General features: G+C 33.2%; 2 protein-coding genes across 2 annotated transcripts in view; one reads left to right on the plus strand and one right to left on the minus strand.

The window, feature by feature from the left end:
* Positions 1–2,690, plus strand: part of LOC149797271 (organic cation transporter protein-like) — a 45,480-nt gene extending 42,790 nt beyond the window's left edge. The window contains exon 10 of the mRNA XM_089961982.1: positions 1,198–2,690. Coding sequence (XP_089818108.1) covers positions 1,198–1,324 — 127 coding nt within the window. The 3' untranslated portion in view covers positions 1,325–2,690. The remainder of the gene's footprint in view (positions 1–1,197) is intronic.
* Positions 2,691–8,992: 6,302 nt separating this feature from the next.
* The window catches only part of LOC149797272 (protein lin-28 homolog), a 61,510-nt gene continuing 47,002 nt past the window's right edge, over positions 8,993–23,500 (minus strand). The window contains exons 3-4 of the mRNA XM_089961983.1: positions 16,426–16,598; positions 8,993–9,232 (exon numbers count right to left, since the gene is read on the minus strand). Of these exons, the coding sequence (XP_089818109.1) occupies positions 9,010–9,232; positions 16,426–16,598 (396 nt within the window). The 3' untranslated portion in view covers positions 8,993–9,009. The remainder of the gene's footprint in view (positions 9,233–16,425; positions 16,599–23,500) is intronic.

The raw sequence follows: 23,500 nt of genomic DNA on the forward strand, positions 1-23,500 counted from the left end.
TATCAAATATTAACTGAAACACAACTAAAAGACTGATTCCACTTAAGATGTTAAGATAGGGAAAATAATTATAATGTAAACAGATTAAATAGAAAAACCTTAGCCATAATAAGAGGACCAAGATCGTGGTCAAAAGTTCACTTCCATAATATTCTAAGTTCAAAACAAGGTCCGGTCTTCCACTTACTTTTATGTAAAGTGCATGATTTATATTGTGTCCTTAACTTTTGTCCATGATTGAGGGTCGAGTTTTTGACTACTTAACTATTGTCACGCTTTTAAGCTATTTACTAGAATTTTAGTTCAGTGACTAACCTTGTTTATAAGCTTAGAATCTTCTGGAAGGAACCTGTTGACAATTTGGTTAAATTTTCCATTAGTTGATTGGTAAAATATTTCGCGTAGCAGGTCAAATGTGTGCGTGTGATTTGTATTTTGAACGTAGCTTTGACAATTATCAGTCATATTGCTACGATGTCTGCAGTGTGACAGTTTATAATGATGTATAGCACTGGGGCATCATGACACAGACAATTTGCACTATGTCTCACACAGTTTCATAATCCTGGCAACAGGCCAAACACTAGCCTCTTAATGCTAAGCGCCAAGCGAGGCAGCGGCGGTTACCATTTTTGCCAGTCATTGGTATGACTCAGCCGCGACCTCCCGCATTCAAGGCGGACTATATAACCACTTAGGCTACAGGAGCGTTGCGTCGCAAGTCAAGCAAAGGTACGTTTAATATCAGGCTTGGGAATCTATGATCAGAGTTTATAATTGTGTTCAGATATAATTTGTGGGGTACTATTTATTTAAATTATTCATTGGAATTACAAAGTGCTCATTGATTTTTTGTGACTAATACACTACTTTCGAATTATGGAGGACTCATTCAAAGACTTTCTGGATTAGATCAGTACGATACATCAAGACTATTGGAAATCATTCGGAACATTCTATACTTTTGGACATTTAGGATTATTGGGGTTTTAATTCATAACACTGTAAGTTGCTCTACATATTTCCTTTGTATTCTACGGAAATAAATTATTTGTTGATTTTACTCAACTTGTTGGTTTTGCTTCTTTCTGTTACATAGTTTAAGACCATAGATTCGTAACACATGCATAAATACACAGACATATACCGATAATAGCATCAACTCGTTTTATGCAAGAAATATTTCCTAAATTTAAGGTCAACTCAACACGAAGATGACAAAATCGTATCGATTCAGAAAGGTGAAGATTTAAATACAGATCCATCACATCCAATCAACAGATCAGGATCCACCATCCAGGATTATAGTGAAATAAGAAAATGATCGTGAGAGAAAGCAACCAAAGGAATACTATCTCGCCGTTTTCATACTTTCAGATATTTTACGTTTCATCGCAAGATGAAAATTTAGATATATTACTATCACGCAACAATGTTTACAATTGCTTCCATCATTTCATGAGTTTGGTAATGCGCCGAGTGTAAAATTTTACTCGATATTTATTATTGCAATTCTTTTCTGTTGATTAAGATAGTTGTGTTGTACCGAAGTGTTTAAACAGATATAAAAAGTAAACGTTGCTGTATGTCTATACCAGTCACAAGCTGTGACTATCTTAATTCCAAACAATCCATGGTGGACATATTGGATGTCAACTTCGCACCATTTTCATTTAGAGCGAAAAAGGTATCATACGAAATCTTCTGGCTGACGCCCCGTGTTGATTCGATTTTCGGTTTTTGGATAGCAACAATAAAGAGATTTTGAAAATGGATGCCACGGTGGCCATTAATATCAGATCGGCACCATGTCTATTTAGTACCAACGTGATGTCATAAATAGTATTTTAGTGAAAGTAGAATGTCGATATGACCAGCATCTATGAAAGGTAGTACCAGTGTAACAGTAATATAAAAGTCGGACCGGCATCATTTTAATTTATGGCCAACAGATTGTACAAGTGATTTGGTGAAACCCCAAGGCGATATTACTTTTCGTTAAGATGGAGTAACGATAACAATATTTTCAATATGGCTGCTGTAACAGCCAAAATAGATGTCAGATCGGTCCAGTTTTCATTAAGGACTACCTATGCATCATAAGAAGTCTTCTGGTGAAAACACCATGTTGATATGACCGTCCATTCAGTAGGGGTAACGTTAGATATTTTTTAAGTTGGCCATATTGGATGTATGAGCAGCCATATTGGATGTTTGAGCAGCACCATTTTGATTTGGGACAAACTAGACCATGAGGTGAATGTGTGTGCAAAGTTTCAGGGTTTTCCTCCAAGCACTAACGGACTATGACCAGTAGAGCTAAAACAAAGTGTTGGAAGCTGGATACGGTTTAATGTCAAACTTTCAAAGCTTTTGAATAGCCATCTTACACTTAACGGTACTGGAAATGCCACTGTAACATGCAGGATAACTATATGATAAAGATGTCTGTTTGGTAAATTGATGATGATGTTAACAATGGTGTCAGGAATAAGATCCTTCGAATAAAATTCCGTTAGACATGAGCAGGATATTACCGGTTTCAAATGGAACCGACCAGTCTATGTATTCTTGGGCATGACACTACTCCTATTGCCTCGGCACTAAAAAAAAACTTACTTGTGTTGATGTGCCATAAAGCAAAAAAAAAAAACAACAACACAAAAACAACAACAACCAACCCACCAACCAACCAATTACACTAAATAGCAGGTACCAAAATGATAATTTTATCATTTCGACCACATGAACATGTGAACATTTTTATGTAACATTCGCTGTTGTACAAAATACACACTTCAACATTGTTCGGTTTTTTTCAAGTGTATGTAGACAGGCAATATACTAGAACAATCATTAACTTTTTTTCCATTTTTTGCAGTATTCTATTAATTTTTTTTATTACTGCAAAGAATTGGGTTAAATGTGGTAAGAATTTACATGGTGTTATGATCTTAATCAACTGGAAAGGAAACGCAATAGAACTTTTAAACATTCTTGTCAAAAGAAACCCTGAAACCCCTATCTAGGCAGTGTGAGATTTTGAAGTTAGGTTTGAAATAGGTTAACATCGGAACAAGAAAATATTAAGGTGATAAGCTTGTAAGGTTTACATTACGCATAGTATTTAGTTTAAAAATGAAAAAGATAAATTTAAAAGTCAAGGAAGGTATATAAGAACGGGGGATAAATTGCAAGATATTGATCGTTCTATAAAGGTTATTCTATACCTGTCAACTTCACATAATAAAGACAACTAGAATCATTTGGGCCTTTCTCATAAAGTTTCACAAACTCCACTTTGGTGCTCACGTGTATACGGATGATATAAAGTAAGAAAATGCAGATACAAAGGATTCTTTCTCACCGTATCGGTAGACACCTCAAAATGTTCAGCACATCATTGCTAATGTCTTAAGTATTAAAAAAAAACAAGAAACAAAAAAGACCCCGAAAACCAAATAATAATCTAAAAAAAAGAAATAACGATTCAACAAATGCAAAGATTGTTACCTCAAGTGGAAATATCTCAAAACAACAATGAAATGAGAAAGTACTTGCCTGGAAAACTTTCGGCAATAAAAAAGTCATTACTGACGTATCAAAGCTAGACATATCTAAAAAATAAAACAGTACTTTTTGAAAAGCAAAAACGTATCTTAATTTATGGAGAGTAATATTTTGTTTTCATAATACACCAGAACAGCAAAGTGCGCATCATTTCAGACAAATGGCCTATACCTTAAATACTGAATGCCACGAAATGAATAATGATACAGCCACCAAGTCTCCGTGCGACAAGAAGACACTAAAAAATATACACTGTAGAACTGAGCCTATATTATCTGTCTTTTAAGAGCCTGATAAAAACAATAAGATGTCGTAGTAACAAAATGATAAAGCATGCAAGAATAGTACATTATTTTCACAAATATTGAAAATGTATTCTTGTGAACAAATCAGTCATCATATCCTGATAAAATAACGTGTTGGTCTGGTCCAACAGCAAACAACATAGACCCGATTTGCCGTCAGATCAGGGTCCAATTTGTTTGCTGTACTTTGTACTCCGAGCAAACTGCATAGATCCGGATCTGCCACTGCATTATGAGACGGCATATCTAGGCTTGTACAATTTACACATGGACCCCAAATTATAAGCGAGAAACATGGTACTAATATATGTTTTTAGAACAATGAAAATCAAAATTAATTTCGTTCAGAAATCGTTTAATCATATTCTGATGTGATTAAAAATGTGCAATCATTTAAAGTTAAATCACTTTTTACATGTACAATGAATTATACTTTCTGAAAGGTTTGTAAAATTTGATGAAATAGATCAGACTGGAAGCACAGTATTTTTCAATAATGCTATTTTAAGTTAAGAATTTTTCTCGTACCTGAAACGATAGATAGATGCAAGAACAATATATCCTTGGCATAAACTCCTGTCAAAATGATTGTTAAAGCAAATTTAATCATTGTCAGCTACTAAAATTGAAATATGGTTCAGAAGTTGCCATAATTGACATACAAATTTAATAATAATAATAATAATAATAATAATAATAATAATAATAATAATAATAACAACAATGTTTGGTTCTAAAGAAAATTAAAAAAACCATCAAGTAATGCTAGTAAAATTTGTTCTAAACCAGATTAATATCAGCTGTATTTTCATCAGAAAAACTTTGTTTAAAGAAACAAATTTCAAAAAAGCTGTACAAGTTAATGTTAATAACATTGATTTTGACCATTAAAAGATAAATGAGCCGAGTTTGAGTATGTCAGATGTTCTCTAGACAACAAATTCTTCTTATACACACGCAGTAATCTTAAAAATTATAAAAGTAACAGCTTTTGATTTCTGCCCATACTTGTATTCTTACGTCAATACCGCCTTTCCAGAAACATAAATAAATCACCGTCATCCTCATTCAGCGATGTGTTCACTCGGTTTGTATGTCTTTAGCCCCTTTATTTTGAAAGTGAATAAAATCATTCTGTATTTAATGCAAATAACATCTTGTCATTTATATCCAGGATTCTCCACATTTAAGTTTCTGAATTTATTTGATAATAAAACTGGTACAATTTTAATGCAAGATAAAGTACAAAAACCAAATGATTTCAACACCAGAAACAAGGATCTAACATGGTCAAATCCGTATTTTATTTTAAAACCTTCGATATTAAAACATAATTTGTCAAGTAAACTTTACAATCATAAATCCTTACCATGAACCTTACCCCTAAAAATATCAGCACTAGCAGCCTACTAAAATATTGTTAGTATTTCGCAGGTCGGAACTTCTCGCGGCATTTTTCCGATTATTTGATTTCTCGCGCGTATTTTGATTGATATTTGGCATTTGAGTTATCTTCGCGAAAAGTTTACAAGGCGTTTAATCGCGAAATATGATCTCTCGCGAATCATTAATACCAGTGGATCGTAAGGGAAAAATTACATGTTTTATACAGTGCTGATGTATCAATGTGTACATACATTTAAGAATACTAGAAATTCAAAATCGTCCATTTACAAACATTCATTGAACAAAGAAAAGTGACATTGCTTCGGGTGAATAACACCAGCGAGTAGAACCAGCACAATCCAACTGGAACCTAAGTACAATGAAGTGTTATCTACTCATTTGCTTACGTTGTTAAACAAAACTCAGAAATCAGAAAAATGCTTTGTAACAAAATCTGAGTCCTTTTTTTGTTTTATAAATTTACTGTAATAAATGTTTCAATTGAAAATACTTCAAATATACTTTCTTTAGTAGAAAACATACTTCAGTAAGAAATATCCTGGTACTGACAAAGAAATGTTACATAGGAATTTCGTCGTAAAAACTCTTCGACGAAAATATGTCGTCTTGCAAAAATGTTTGACTAAGACAAGTTTGGATTCTTTACATTTTAATGTGAGAAGTGTAGATGCGTTTTAAATTTACAAAGTTTGCTATAAAAAAAATCACGAAAAAATACACATATATAACTGAAAAAATGTCACATTTTTATTAAAAAGAGGAATTGAGTTACTGGAAACATGTTGGCAAACACTTTCCTCTAAACGTTAATGCAAGCAGCGTTATTTATATTTTTCATATACAAAGTTGAGTGTTTTGGAATGAAAACTAGAAATAGATGTGTCACAATAGGAGAAACAATGACAAGGGACTATTACATGGAAAGTTAACTGCATATACAATCCAACTTTCACAATGTTTCACTTTTCCTTTTTTTAAAGAATTAAACATTCTCAAACCCTATTCATTTTTTTAAATGCTTAAAACAATTAAAAACAAATGCCAATATTGTTTATTTGCCAGCGCTACCTTATAACCTGAACATTTTGCTTCAGATTTTTTGTTGTTTAAAGTACATATGTTTTCTTCCTCCTTTTAGTAAAAAGTATTTTAAGTTACCAGTGAAAATGTCATAACAATCACTCCTTATACCAAAATTTGGAGGCGGTGTAATGTCATAAAAATGAGGAACTATACATGTTAAGATTTTCTACATAAAATTAGCAATTGAATTTATTAAAGTATCTACCTCAGACTGTTAAGTGATATATGCTGCATTTTTGCTTTCGATCGCATTGATCATATCTTTTAGAGCGCGGTGAATAAGACAAACATTTTATTTCTGTGGACAAAATGCCTTCCTCTCGTTTTGAAGTGATTTTATGGGCACATACATAATTGTAACATAAATGTTTGAAATTTGCAAAAATAATATTTGTCATCTTTACGTCTGCTTTGCTACATTTTGAGCACTGGGTCTGATTTCTATTTTTATAATAATAAGGAATCAACATCAGTAACAACAACGTATATCAAGACCAATACAATATGAAAAGTAAACAACGTAACTGGTTTTCAAAGTCCCACATCTACGATAGAATTATTCCCCTTCATTCACAACCACTGGGCTGCATTTAGTAAGGACAGTCGAGCGGCGAGCTTCCTCTCTCGACCTTGTTTGCTTTTGTCACCTAGCTCTTATTTACCAATAGCAGTACAATATGATTGTTAACCTACACTAAAGCAACCTAACGCTTACCGTAATGAACGCAGCCGTGGTCCAATGTGAAATCAATGGATTCTATCATTTGTTTGATCTGACCACAACCATCGCCATTATGTAGTTTATTAATCTAAACAAACTATGAAGTGGGTTTTTTTTCTGCCCATAATACTTTCGTCTCCTAATGCTATATTTACTTCTGAACTTATTTGCAATATTCTTCGTGGTTGTATGAAGTTCGCCAACAATATTTAACTAAACATTAATATCACTGTATAAGAGACCAAGATTAGGATAAATAAGTCTCCAAAAATAATGAAGATATCATAATCAAAATTCGAACCTATCACCAAAAAGTTGAAATCATTTTGTAATACAGCCACCTCAGCGAGATCCATGGGTGATCAAGAGTCATCAGAAAACATGTATCACGATCCTTAAGGAGATCCATCAGTAATCAAGAGTCATCAAAGAAGCATGTATCACGGTCCTTAAGGAGATACATCGGTAATCAAGAGTCATAAAAAACATGTGTCACGATCCTTAAGGAGATCCATCGGTAATCAAGAGTCATCAGAAACATGTATCACTATCCTTAAGGAGATCCATCGGTAATCAAGAGTCATCAGAAAACATGCATCACGATCCTTAAGGAGATCCATCGGTAATCAAGAGTCATCAGAAAACATGTATCATGATGGTATTATCAAACCAGAAACAAAACATATGGCAATAAAAGGAAGCCACCAATAAAGCATGATATTTATATATTTCAATGGAACAAAAAAGTTGACTGGACACATGCTAAAAGTACATGATGCAGTTGATTAAAAAAAGGACATTCGACATGAATGCACAACCATAATCTGAGGTGAAATTTGATTGAGTGAAGCAAAGAATATTGGAATCATCTTGACATCAAATTGTATAACTTTTTAAAGGTTGTATTGAGGTTTACTCCACCCAATCATACTCCCGTGAAAATGGTGACGATTTTTTGATGACGTGAGGTAGATAGAGAAGAAATACATCATATCATAATAGATGTCGATCGAGAGCTAAAAACATCTATTTGCAGCCTCAACTTCAACATGTGCCATCATCGCTTTGTTTGCTATATACAAAACCCCTACAAAATCAGCCAAATTCAATCTAATGACGTATTGTTCACTTCTTAAATATGTTTGCGCATATTTACATTATGCCAGAAAAAATTTTAGTTTGCAAACCAATTATGCAAATATTTACACGTATCCGGCAACTGCCCTTCCAAGACTAGTTCTAAGGAAAGAAGCACAAATTAAGCAATGTAGTATCTAAACATTCACGTTACAAACTGATATATTAACATGGCAAACAATTGTGGCACTTAATACTACAACTAGAACATATTCTCTCTTTGGTCTTAATATGAGGTAGGAAAGGTTTCAACAAATACTTGAAGACAACACTTAGATAATCCTCTGATGGCTTATTTGATTATGACTGTGAAAGCTGCCTTTCTGATTTGGCGGTGGTCCAACAGCGACCGTAGTGACAAATATTCCTAGAACCTGTTTGAAAGGTAAACTCCTTGATGTAAACGTATAAAATAAATCCCCACGTTTTCCTTTTTGTAATTTTGGGATAAGTTATCTTTAACTGAATATCATCTGCGATGAAAATATGCATGAATTAGTTGTCCTGTACATGAGCTCTTCTTCCACGTCCTAACATGTTTTGTATAATATCAGCTATCAGCACTCCATATGAATAAAATAAAGGTTTCATTATGATCGTAATTATTAAAGTCTTTTGATTGTAGATTTGCAATAGATACAATTTTCATGCCTTCTATATAAATGGAACCTTTTATTTTTTTAAATGATAACAATTGGTAAAAATTGGAGATCATGCATTTCTGTTCACAATTGAAAAGCATCTTTGTAGGATTTTGTAGTGTTGCAAATATTGCCTTCAAGATGGTCACACTGGTCTCACGGCTCCATTACCAAGGCCTCCGCCACCGCCACCTTCATCAGAGCCGAACAAGCCGCCTTCTCCATTTCTTGGTTTTCTGATGCTGTCTTTCATTGGACAGTCTGCTATAAGATGATCGGCGGACTTGCAATGGTGACATCGTTTTGGTAAGGGTCCGTAAGGGCATTTCGCAGCGATGTGGTTCCCGAAGTCTCCGCAGTTATAACATCTACAAGACAGAATAAATATACTAAGCGCACTATGACCACTTTTTTTTTCTCTCGGGCCTATAGCATCTATTACCTAACTCTCTTACCCAAGCACGCTAAACCAGTTGACCATCCGCTCATACCACAAACGTGATGGAGCATGGTCGAAACAAAAGGATTCCATGTGCACGGAAATTCGTAGGCAAGCGGAATTAAACATTCAGCTATACGCACAAGCATACTGGAATTCATATTTATATGATTAAAAAAAAATTCTAAAGAGTTTGTAATCTTAGAAAATTTTATTCAAACTTTAAAAGTATATCTAACAGAAAACAATGAAAAAGAACCAAAAGAAATTGTTTACAAATGGGAGCTTTTAAATATTTGTTAGACGAAAAACCAATTGCTATGTATGAAAATAAGCAGTTAAAGGCGCTGCTGTTATAATTATGGACAGCTAATGTTACAGAGAGAAAATATAAGAAATTCTTAATGACGAGGAATTGTACAAGAAATAAACAGACAAGAATGCGGTCACGTGAAGACTGATTATAAACCACATGACTGAAAAGTACAGAAATGGTCTCTATGAGATAGAAAAGGATTATTTAACGGATTTTAAACACTGTACATGTTACTTTCATCCTCCCGAAAATCCATGAAAGCAATGCCATCAGAAAAGAATTTAATTAGCAAGGATCGGAAAATGTAACATAAAACAAACCGGAATATTTAAAATCTCAATGTATATTTTTGTTGGGTTTAACGCCATTTTTCAGCACACGATAGGCTATGCAAGGCGGCCAGTATTAATGGTGGAGGAAGAACCCGGGAAAACCCCAGGAAGAACCACCGACCCACGAGAAGCTACTGGCAAGCGTTCTCACATACCCACATTAGCCGGATCCTAGACTCGAACCCCAGTGTATTGCAGTATGCGTAATAGCTGCACACAAAGATCAAGTCATTTGCTTGATATTATATTAAAAAGATTGCAAAGAAATTCCAAGTTTTATGAAGGATGATATTGATCTTCCCAACCAATTACCAGACATCGTGAACCAGAGATCAACAATTCCTGCTTTTGATATAGTCAACGTAACACTAATATTCCACATGACCTTGAAATAAAAGCAGTGAAATATTTGGTTAAACAAGAAATGTCAAAGTACAGATTCGAAGTTCCATCATGATTTGTTTCATAATTTAATCCCTTAAAATGGTGCTTGAATGTAACACTTTACTGTCATGGAAAATACAGCACAGAGAAGAAAAACATAGTTATGGTCACCAACTAACACCAACTTGACGTTAACCTTGGGATACTTCTAATAGACATTATTTCACCAAATAAGGAAGAAACACAGAAAAGACTTTCAGAAATATTTGAGAAAGATCTGGAAATGATTTTCATACGCCTATTTTATGATATATAATAAACATACAGCTATTGAAAAATTGTTCCAGTAACATAATAACTTACTTTCAGCTATAAAATAAAAATATGCAACAAGTAATCCATTTATGCATACACTCATTAAATTCTTTGGAAACAATATTTCTACTGATATTTAAAGTAAATTCACCGACACACGCAGATATCCTGACTTATAATGTTGTCATCCAAACCATTTTAAAGTGACCATTTCTTTTAATCTCGCATCAAGAATGATAGCAATTGAAAAAGATAAGCATGTACAAGAACACAGACTTGCAAAATTAAATAAAATATTTTCGCTGGCAAAACTACCCAAAGGAAGCTATCAATTAAGAAATAATGAAAGCGAAAAGGAAAATAACCAAACAGGGGAGATAACAATGAAAACATTAACCCATTATCAACAGTAATTCAACGACACAGCAACCGCCCAAATAACATCCTTTTGGCCAGAATTTCTTGCTATGCCACTGCATTAATTACAACTTATAACCCACCGGATACTAACATTTTCCCAACGGTACGAACAAGAGCCCAATGATTTCTTTGTGGTGATAAAATGAGAAATATTAAGAACAAAGGGAGATAATTATTAGTAAGAGACAACCCCAAACCTTAAAACAAACGTGTACCAGGTCTAATTGAACTTCTTTGAAAGAGAGGCCCGATCAACCATCTGTGGTATTAGTCGATGCAAAACATGTAATGCAATTGATGAAAACTCAAGTAAATTTGAACTTGGTAGGATATTGAAAGTCAAACAGGACATGGACTCTTCTAAAACTGAGTATGCACTGTGATGTATGAACTCTGCAGTCAGGTACGTGGGTCAGACGAAAAATGAACTAAGAAAGAAAATGACAGAACATAGATAAACAAGAAAAGAAGATCTCAGGCTAAAAAAATTTAAGTAGCAGCTAGCTGAATGTTCAGATGGAAACTTCAAAGCAATCCCCAACTAGAAACCTTTGCTGATAATGAATAATGAAAAGAAAAGGAACTTTATTTTATCTGCACTCTTCAACCAGGCCTTAAAAGATGTCACTAAATATTTTCGAGTCTAAAAAAAATTTTTTTACACGTTATACTTGATACACTGTATTAATACACGAAAACATTTTCATAACCTAAGCGTAAAGAATATATACTGGATCAAATAAAATACAAAAAAAATCTTTTAAGTTGTTGGATTTAGCGCCATTTTTCAGCACAGGGTATGCTATACATGGAAGCCAGTATTAATGGTGGAGGAATAACCTGGGAGAACCTCGGAAAGAACCACCGACCCACGAAAAGCTACTGTCAAGCTTTCTCACATACCCACATAGACCGAATCTGAGACTCAAACCCACACAGGCAGAGGTGAGATGGCAGTGATCCGTAACGGTGAGCGCTTTAGACCACTCGGCCACTCGGGGCCCCCCGTTTTAAGTTGTATGTACCATTTTATACATTGTATCGATACCACAATTTCAGGACAAAATGTACAGGACCTGTGTTTAGTGCATTTCTGTCCAATTTATTTTGTTTAGTTTCGGACTGAAGGCTATTTATTAGTTTTGTCAGTCTTGCAAATGTGTTTGTTTTGACAAGTGTCGTATTTAGATGTAACGATGTTGATATCTCGCCCTATCAACGATGACGTCAATGCTAAAGCGATGACGTTAAAGTATTAATTGACAAAAAAACTTTTAAAATATAATGTAGCTAACTCCTTGAAGAGTATCCATGACGACGATGCAAAAAGCGATTACGGAATAAAGTATGAATACATTACAGATTTGCGTACGTTCATTTACTATCTGTAAAACGACATGTATGTTTAACCGTTCTGGAGTAAGCGCATATCCCTCCACCACCACTACCAACAAAGAGATGGAACCTTGCGTGCAGGGAAGGCAGTGGGTGTCGTAGTCAGATAAATTAGCCCTCAGATATAAGCTGACGTTTGAGTTGTGTTATTCCACGTGCATTTACAATTTGTCAAACACGGAATTTTATCAGGAAATATTCTGCACATTTTGCCGAAAATACCCTTCTACCGAACGTAACTCAAGAGCCTCAAGAAATACCAGTAAGTGGCTAAAATGTGTACCAATGTGTGCGGTCAGGAGAGTCTGATGCGATTGCACAATTTAAAGAATATTTGAGAGTATCCCCCCAAAAGTTAATCAGTACAGGTTTGGTGGCGGATTTATTGCACTATGTGTGTCGTAACCTGTGGACTAAGGTTCGATTCTCTTTACATGACAAATTAAAATTCTCCAATATGTATATTCGTTACACACACACACACACACACACACACACACACACACACATTAGCTGCGTCATTCATTCTAAGTAATATGAAATGAAACGAAAGCCAACACTGTCTCCTTTTAAGAACGCCCTTCACAAATTTCGAATAATTATGCCCTAGCTCAAATTCAGATACATGTATATATTATGTTTGATACACTATAATGTGTGTATATGTGTGCATGTGTTTTATGCTACATATGAGGTAGCGACTAGGGCTGTAACGGTTAATGAATTTATATTACTAATAATTGCGATAACCGGTTTTTAAACTTGATTAACCTATTACCAGACACCACCACCACATTGCCTCGAAAAACCAAAAGTATTTAGGAAGCTGAACAAATTTATTGGAAATAGAAAATCTAAAAAAATTGTCTAACTCCCGTCATTTTCTTAAAAAACAAGCCGTAAAGCTTAGGCGTTTTCTTGTTTTGTGTCTTAAGTCATTTTAAGGCTAGCGATACACGTTTTACACACTTTCTGTCTGAGTGATCATGGCGATCACCATGTTTAGTACTAATTACTACATGAACACTTTCTGTCTGAGTGATCATGGCGATCACCACGTTTAGTACTAATTACTGCATGAACAATTTCTGTCTGAGTGATCATGGCGATCACCATGTTTAGTGCTAATTACTGCAAGAACACTTTCTGTCTGACTGATCATGGCGATCACCATGTTTAGTACTAATTACTGCATGAAATGGCGGAGAATATGATACAGTAATAAAAGGTGGAGCGTATACATAAAACCCGTGCAAAAGCAAGCGGGAATTATATTCTGGTCAGCAAGTGGAACGCGTAAATTTACTAGATTTTAGTAACTCCGTACAAGAGGCGTTAACGACTGCGATTTACCAGTTACAGTTCGGTTCATGTATTATGGGAAACTGGTTAAAGAATGTATTATCCACGTCAACCCATGTAGTAAGATGCAATTTTATTTGAACATTTGCAATTGCAGTTGTAATATTTTATTATTTAAGAAATGCGTGTACTTATAAGATTGATTGATTCTCAAAAATTATTATTATCATTATCATTATCATGATCTTTTGAAGATCTGAACTTAATATTTGTCAGGATTTATGGAGACATAAAGTTTAAAAATCGATGACTGAATAATAATAATAATAATAATAATAATAATAATAATAATAATAATAATAATAATAAATTGACGTCATACGAATAAATGTATACTATCAAACTATTGTTGTAGTATATAGTTAAATCATTCATGATATTTACATGAATTATATGTCTATTATAATGACGTCTCACTGTTGTGATTTGATTGTTAAAAATCGACAGAAGTTGTCCTCGCTAAATTATGGTATCACCCTCACGTATGCAAGCATGGGTGAACATGCTGTTTCGGCTTATCTGAGTAGTTGACGTCTTTCCACCTATAACGCCATAGTTGTTAGAGAGTAATCTTTATTCGGTAGTTAAACTGTTTGTGTGCTTGTTGTTTTTGTTTGTTTTTTTGTTTGTTTTTTTCCTTCTTAAATTTATTTAGATACATAGGAAGTTTGTGACGCCTAAAGTTATAAGTTCTCTCAAGAGAAAAACGGTTTTAGGATAATTTGTGCACCCTAAATAGTTTTATTTCTTCAAACCAGGGATTATGTGCTTGGAACAGTTTATAAAACAACTTTAAAAGCGCATTTCAAATTTGAACACTTTTTATTTCAATTTTTCCTTCCCGTCGTGCATATACTTTTAATGATGCTTATGTACTGTAGGTTTTTCTCCGTGAAAATGTGCTGCAAAAATGTGTTTTGTTTGTGACGGCGATGTACATCGTTGCTATAGCTCTTACAGTTTTTATCTGTGCTTTTACTTTTATTAAAAAAGAGTCCATTTTTAATGGTGTGGTGGTGGATCAAAATGGGCACAACAATTGTTCATAAACTTCATAAATTGCATTATGCAGGTCAAATATTATTGCAGACAGCTTCATTAATCTGATTAAGTTCAAAATTATATGACATAAATTAATGTACAAACACAAAGTAAGAATCGCTTTTATTGTGACTAGGAAGAACAAAACGTGAAAACAGTTTGAACAAATAAGTTTCACATTCTTTTGGAACCAATCGATGACAGGGCTTGTCATACGGAGTGAACGTTAGTGATGGACATTTGACCGTACAACAATTGACCTATTGTTAGAAGAAGGAATGACTTTGGGTTGTTTCTAATCCATCTTTCTTGTTATTTAAGAACACTGATATAGAGAGAATAAACTGACAATGGCCAAAAACTGATACTTTCATCTCATTAATTGTATTTAGTCTTAACGGGCAGAGTCCTTACTTAATCCTGTGTAATGTTACTGGTAAATTAGATTGTACAACTATTACGTAATCCTGTGTAATGTTGCTGGTAAATTATATTGTACAACTATTAAGAGAAATTGCCACTCAAAGTTTAGTCATTATAAAAACAAAATATGCCATGAAATTACCATTAATAGAAGATACTGCTCATCAGTCGTAAGCGGACGTTTTTCGTAAATTGTCGGTTACGAAGATTTAAGGGGTAAATTCATTATTTATTATTTACTATAAATTTTAATTGTCATATTGCTAAAACAATCAGAACAGATGAAGAAGATTAACCTTTGAAATATTTCTAGCTGTTGAGATTAAACGAAACAATAATAATAATAATAATAATAATAATAATAATAATAATAAACTATCTTTAACGAGGATAATACATTAGGTCATGACTGACCCATCTGCCATGTGGTACTCAGTTTTGTAATCGGCTATGTTAATTAATATATATATATATATATATATATATATATATATATATATATATATATATATATATATATATATATATATATATATATATATATATATATATATATACACACACACACACACACACACACAGTAAAAATACAAGACCATGCACATATTATAAGTACTTAATATGACATTTTTCAAAACCTACTTTATGCTACATCATTTGATATATCGACAAGAGACTTATTTATAGTCCAAATACATTTTCTATATTGGATTAGAAGAAATGCTAATAAGCACACGAAGAAATGCAATATATATATATATATATATATATATATATATATATATATATATATATATATATATATATATATATATATATATATATATATATATATATATATATATATATATATATATATATATATATATATATATATATATATATATATATATATATATATATATATATATATATATCTATGAAAATAGACAAGAGGCAAATGTAATTTATAGCTAACATACTTACCTTGATACAAATATGAATTTACCTTATACAAATATATATATATATATATATATATATATATATATATATATATATATATATATATATATATATATATATATATATATATATATAGAGAGAGAGAGAGAGAGAGAGAGAGAGAGAGAGAGAGAGAGAGAGATCCCTAACCTAATTTTTCTGAATTTTTTGCGGGACATTGGTCGCCTGTCACTGCCCCGACACTCTGCTCCCCCGGGTCCACACACAAAGGTTGCCTCAATACCCTTATCAGAGGGTATACTCTCAAATTCAACCTCTTCATTATCTGCCAGACTTCTAAAACCCGACTTATATATCACCGACTGAAAAAAAATGAATGCAACGAAATATTAATATATATTTTTATGTGACACTATAGGCATGACAAAGATATGAAAAATATTTCACCAATACAATTTTGTAGTTCACCCTTAAGCAGATAATAATACGTAATTTATTAGTATGCTGAATTAATGAACATAAGCACGTCCAGTAATTTCTCATTTATGTCAGTTAGGTCGCAAGCGTATCCACTTCAATCGCTTGTTCGACCAAAATATTATTCTACATTGCCTCATAATTCCTAGAAATGCATAACAATCAACTAAATCACTTAGATTCATATCGACGATCCCTGGCTAGCGAAGATGTTTTTTGCTAGAAGAAAACAAAGTCTGATCCCGATTGCTGGACGAAAATACAACATTAACTCATTTCAGCAAAACCTTATCGAGAATTTTGATTGTTTTGATAATTTCCACAGCAGGCACTTTTTCTATGTAAATGCTTCCTAAAACGCAAAAACTTGAAAAGGAGTTTATTTGTCTGTATTAATGTAACGATATCGCTAAAGAAGAAAGAAATGTCCGTTAAATTTTCAAGAAACGAATTTTTGGCATTTTACATAAGGCTCGCAGAATAAATAGCCCAATGAAATAGAAGAAAATATTTAAAGACTCTGCCCAATCCTGATTCTTTGTTTCGAACAATAAAATTAATAAAGTACTAAATAAACAGCTTCATATGCTTAAATGTAAAAATGTAAGACCTTCCAGCATGCATTGCAACGCTTGATTGTTTGTGCCCCCCCCCCCCAAATGTTATACTTGCAGCAAGTGAAACGTGCATTTTGTGATTTGAGCAATATATAGAAACTGCATGGACAATTTGTCCCCCAAAAATATCTGATTGGCCGCATTTCGCTTGTTTTTAAATGTATGTCCTTTTACTATCCTAGCAAATTTTAGTAAACGCCAGTGTGCTGCATAATTCATTGTGGTCAGACAGGGTCAAGTAGTTCACAAAATGACAGATTTTTTTTATTGCAAAAAGATTAGGTCATTCAAAGCCTCCGTTCAGTCTAAGGCCCCAAAAATATGTGCGTTTCCTATTGGACTCTTTTGAAAGTAGGCTAGGTAAGTATTTTTTTATTTAAAAAATACACATTATATATATACATATATATATCTATCTTCACCCATCTTTTTGTTACCTAACAATTTTAATCAATGGCTAATAAATACGATCTGAAACTGAGGTGAACTTACAAAAACGGGGTGAGGATGGGGTGCTGAAGCATGGGCTTAGTATTCAAAGCTTCGGCTGAGAATCAAGCTTGGTATATAATAAAAAGATAATTTTCCACCATAAATGTTAAATATATTTAAAATATCCTGTTTTTTTTTGTACCACATAATGAAATGTATCTGGTATTAACGTAGGACAAGAAAATATCTTCATTTATAAGATATCCTACACATTTAATAAGATATAACATTTATAAGATATCCTTCACATTTAATAAGATATAACATTTATAAGATATCCTTCACATTTAACAAGATATAACATTTATAAGATATCCTTCACATTTAATAAGATATAACATTTATAAGATATCCTTCACATTTAATAAGATATAACATTTATAAGATATCCTTCACATTTAATATGATATAACAGACGATGGTTGTATTGAATGAACGTAAAACAGAGTTGTTCAGCATGGGAAGTGTACAGAGATTTATCGTTCCAGTATATGGAAATTATATACCAGGCATTCTGTTTGAGTAAAATTGTTTCAAAAATGATGAAGAAAGTTTACATGCAACATAATCATATGGTTTGGTGGTTGTTGTCCCTGTCACACAGACTCAGTATAATATGATGATTGCTAACCCTGTCACATAGGCTCAAAATGCTCAGGTCATTGTTGTCCCTGTCACACAGACTCAGTATAATATGATCATTGCTAACCCTGTCACATAGGCTCAACGATATTTGCTTTTGCACTAGGGCCATCAAATTCAATTGGATTTCACGAGTTTCCTCCCTTAGTATGTAATACCAACTAACCAAAAGCGTGCAATGGCGGTGCACTGTACATAGACCAAAAATGGTGGACGCAATTGACTTCAGGACTCACGGTATTAATTCAGTTCCCATAGTAAATCTATACAAACATCATGATATTAAAACTTCAATAACTTAAAATTTCTGAGTGCTCATGATCAAACCTATATTTATCAGATAGATGATACCGGGATGTCAGCTTCCGAGTAGAGGAAAGGATATGAGCCGCAGCATTTTCTGGACCTGCATGTGTCTGAAACATGCGCTTTCAATTCCGCACCAAAGAGTCCGGTGCTAATCTTAGTAATGAGTGTTCCAAACTCAAGACTTTTAGAGGACTGAAATTCCATCAATAAAACAATGTCTCTATTTTATTCCACTTAAAACTAGGATAAGCTCTCAAAAGATTCTTTTTCCTAAAACATATCTTACATTATTAACCAATCCTCGTCAGCCAAACCCATATATACTCTATTTTATGTTCATTCATTTCCAGGCTGGTTCCTCTTTTTCCATATAATTAGTACCGTGTGTCCTTCAAAAGGATATTATGTAGGTTCAATATCGAACGTATGACTACGTGCAAGAGAGAAGCTATTATAGGTGTATTTGAGGAAAAGGATGCAGTTGTGCAAAACACGGACATGCAGTGGAAAATTGCTTATTTATGAGTCCATTCTAGTGGTGTGCACCTTCTGTCTCGATCATGGAGATAGTGTTCAAATCTGAACAACTTGTTCTTGATTGGATGCGGTGGCTTGCCGTCAAGGTGTAGATAGATTAACATATCGGAACCTTGGCATGCGAAGATGGCATATAACCAACACGCCTGATTTTATTCACATAAAACTGTGGCAACTGCACTGGGGAAATGAATCAAAACAGCTGTCTCCATTGTGAGTGATAAAAGTTTAATCGATACGAACGTACATGTGAAGTAGATAGGTTCCGGCACTCTGGCACAATTTTGCACATACAATGGTGCAAACAAAGGTAAAGTTCGAATAATCAAAAACAGAAGAATCGCACAAACGCTTTAGGAAGATAATCCCTTGCAAATAACTATGAACATGAAGTATAGGACAATGTGTTCATGTATGTATGTATGTATGTATGTATGTATGTATGTATGTATGCGTGCGTGCGTGCGTGTGTGTGTGTGTGCGTGCGTGCGTGTGTATGTATGTATGTATGCATACTTAATATTGAATGTAACATTCTATTTAAAAAAAGAGAAAAATTGAGAATCTGCAGAACACCCTGCAAGATTTTTTAAACCCTGATACCAAACTTAATTGGTAATGCACCATTATGATTAATATTGAATAGATAGAGACAGACAGACTAACAAACATATAGACAGTGAGAGACAGTAATGGATCGTTACATTATTAAGGGAATTAATTCACTGACAGATAAGAACAAAAACACGCTTACTCTAAAGCCCCAACCTATGCTGAGATAAAGGTAAAGTGGGAGGAGAAGTTGTGTCGTAGAGAAAATAAGAGTTCCACATAAAATCGATTTTCACTGTCAAATATAAAAGCGCGAGGAAATCAATAAGACTGATACAAGCTTCCCAGAGATGGCCATCTAATGTGGAAAGAATTATCGCTGTGACAAGATTAAATACAAATCATTAAAAAGTCTTTTCCAAGATCATACAACATAACAAAAAGATCTTTCAATAACGCAACACAATCAAAAAATTTAAAAGCTGACTTTCACATTTTAACACGCTTATAAAATGAACTATTTCATATTAATTAAAGGTTTTATTTCGTTTTTCGTTGGAAAACTATTTTCTGACAAATGTATGTGTGATACGAACCTATTCTAATTTAAAGTGTACGCCGTAAACATTCTCCTTTGGACTATTTCTCCAAAAATAAATATTAATTTATGGTCAACAGCACGCTCAATTTTTTAAGAAACTGACGATCTTCATCACCACATATATATAAACGAAGTTTAAATTCACCTCAAAAGTCTCCGATCAACATATGAGTTTCAAGAATGCCTGGCATTAGTCGTAAAAGAAGAACAATTAACAAAAGTTGACGAAATTGTAAAAAGGTAAGTGAAACATAAAACCAATCATTTGCAGTTAGTAGGAAATGGGGGCAATTGTTGACATTTTGCATTGCTTCAAAATTGACTTTCTTTTTATTTTCTTTTTCTTTTCTTTCATGGGCGATGTGAAATTAAAGACTATTTCATGCGTTCAACAACCGTACAAAAATCAAAGATGGAAGTATTACAAATACGGCAATAACAACAATGAGAAAGTAGATAATTTTGATTCTAAAAGCATGGGTTCAATTATTCAATTTTTAAATATATGTTTCAGGATATGAATATAGTGTGGGCTGTTATTATTAAAAAAGGAAAGGAAAGAAAAAACTCATCACAGTAGTCACCGTCATGCGTGTGCAAAGCTGACTACTTTCGACATTAATTAAAGGAACAGTCTAATTGCATCAGTCAATGCAAATTAGCTGTTAATAAGCTATGAAATCAGTACATTGACAGCTTAAAGAGTTTTCATACGACAGTCAAGAACACAATAAAAACTGTAAGCATGATGGATGAACTGAGTATATGTATGTATATATGTATGTATGTATGTATGTATGTATGTATGTATGTATGTATGTATGTATGTATGTATGTATGTATGTATGTATGTATGTATGTATGTATGTATGTATGTGTGTGTGTGTATGTATGTTGAAGTAAAAGAACACAAACGACAACAACTTAAATGTGTGCTAGCTTCGCATTTACTGTGCTTCTTTAGGCACAAAATAGTTTTATATGTACGTGCCTATCCTTATAACTATTCTAAGAATAAAGTGTTTTAAAATTTATTTAAAGTTAATGATGGTTTAATACTAGTTTGATAAACAAAATTCGGAAATGGTTGTAAATACATATTTTATGAAACAGAATTGTACAGAATAACGATGATACTTTAAAATATGTGGATTTATTTATTTGGATGATCGATAGTAGGTTAGTTGCTGTGCCGATATTGCTTAGGGCTCTTTTCATTTAATAAACATGTTACATGTAAGTATTTAAATTCTCAATTCTGTCTATAGTACTATTGCGCATATAAAGTAAGAAATGTATGCAGAGCTATGTAATTTTTTAAGTAAGATTCACACATTTTATTTATAACAAGTGGACATGTTTCTGTATAGCAAGTACAACAACGGCTATCATTTCAACTTGGAAAATAAGTGGTAAATATTTTTATTAATCTAGTAAAGTGAATCAAAGCGAAACACCGAATTTGCATGTTTTATAACGCATCATGTAATTTCCCTGATCGCTCTATAAATTTGTTTGACAATATTATCAGAGAATCTGGCCTACTCACAGCTAAGGCTTTTTGTTAGTTAAATCGGGTACTTTATGCCAATAGTTTTTAGCACAAATTTATGGATCAGTTTTTAGTTATTTTCTGGGTTCTTTGTTTGTTTGTTTGTTTGTTAGAAGAACTCTCGTACTATTGTTGTTTAAAAGAAACCAGATAAAAGGTCATTTGAAACTTTAACTTTTTGGCTTCATTGAACAGTTATTAGAGTAGTCGTCTCTTTTCTTGCCATAAGTGGATAACACGAGAAAAATTTGGAAAGGTTCTGAAAATTTCAAATAAATGTTGGAATTGTATAATCTTGCAATGCATGCAAAATGAACAAAGTGATAAAGAACTATTATTGTCTTGTTGCATGAGCTGACTGACTAATCTAACAAGCCATCCAAGGAATTACATATTACCTATATATATATATATATATATATATATATATATATATATATATATATATATATATATATATATATATATATATATATATATATATATATATATATATATATATATATATATATATATATATATTATATCAATTGAAACGTCGTCAGCCTTTGTCGACGCTTCGAGAAAGAAACCGCGGATGATATTTGTCGCCCCTGAAAACTATATTCTGAACTACTTTTGTTCACATAAAACAATATTGTGGCGGAAGGAGACAAATTCACAGTCTAAACCAGAGGTGGGCAAACTTTTCAGTGCAAGTGCCGCATGCACAAATTTACACCTTGTCGCGGGCCGCATAGTTCATTAAGTAAAATAATCAATATTTGAAATAGCAAAAACAAAAGGTTTTTCTAAATAACATCATAATTAATTTTCAGTTGTTAATATGTTGTTAATATTTGAAAACTTAAACTTCAAAAGAAGCACATTTATTTGATAAACAGAGTAACATAAACAGAGTCAGTGCGAATGATGACTTGTTCCTAGGCCGCATGAAAACCTTTGGCGGGCCGCATGAAAGCCCTTGGCGGCCCGCGGGTCGTAGTTTGCCCACCCCTGATCTAAACATTCTCGGTCTTTGCTGTCGTAATATATGTGGTGCACTCAGCCAGAGGCCAATCATCAAACACATCAAATAGATGTCTACTTCTACAACTGCTTCCGATATTATTTCATGATCTGACGGAAATGGCCGAGCGATGTCCGGATTGAATTTTAGTCAGCCAAGTGTGTGTTTTAATGACTCCCCACTATGTACCTCAAAGTCGTTTTCCTTTTGCTGCATTATTGATCGCTTTACTCGTCCAGTGGAAGACAGAAATAGTTTATTTCGCAGAAATGTTATGCCGTTGACCGCCACTGACCTTGGCGATGGTTCAAAACGAGGTCGCAGTGGTCAAAAACCACGGAAGTGGTTGTCAAAAGAGAATTCCACACGATAATACAGAACATTCGAAATGTTAAAAGAGGATAATGATATAAAAATTGAGAAAAAATATATAATCAGATAAATATATTTGAACAGAACATTTAAAAGCCATCGTA

Source organism: Sinohyriopsis cumingii, chromosome 6 (genome assembly GCF_028554795.1).
Source record: "Sinohyriopsis cumingii isolate HCF-2022 chromosome 6, ASM2855479v2, whole genome shotgun sequence".
Taxonomy (NCBI): domain Eukaryota; kingdom Metazoa; phylum Mollusca; class Bivalvia; order Unionida; family Unionidae; genus Sinohyriopsis; species Sinohyriopsis cumingii.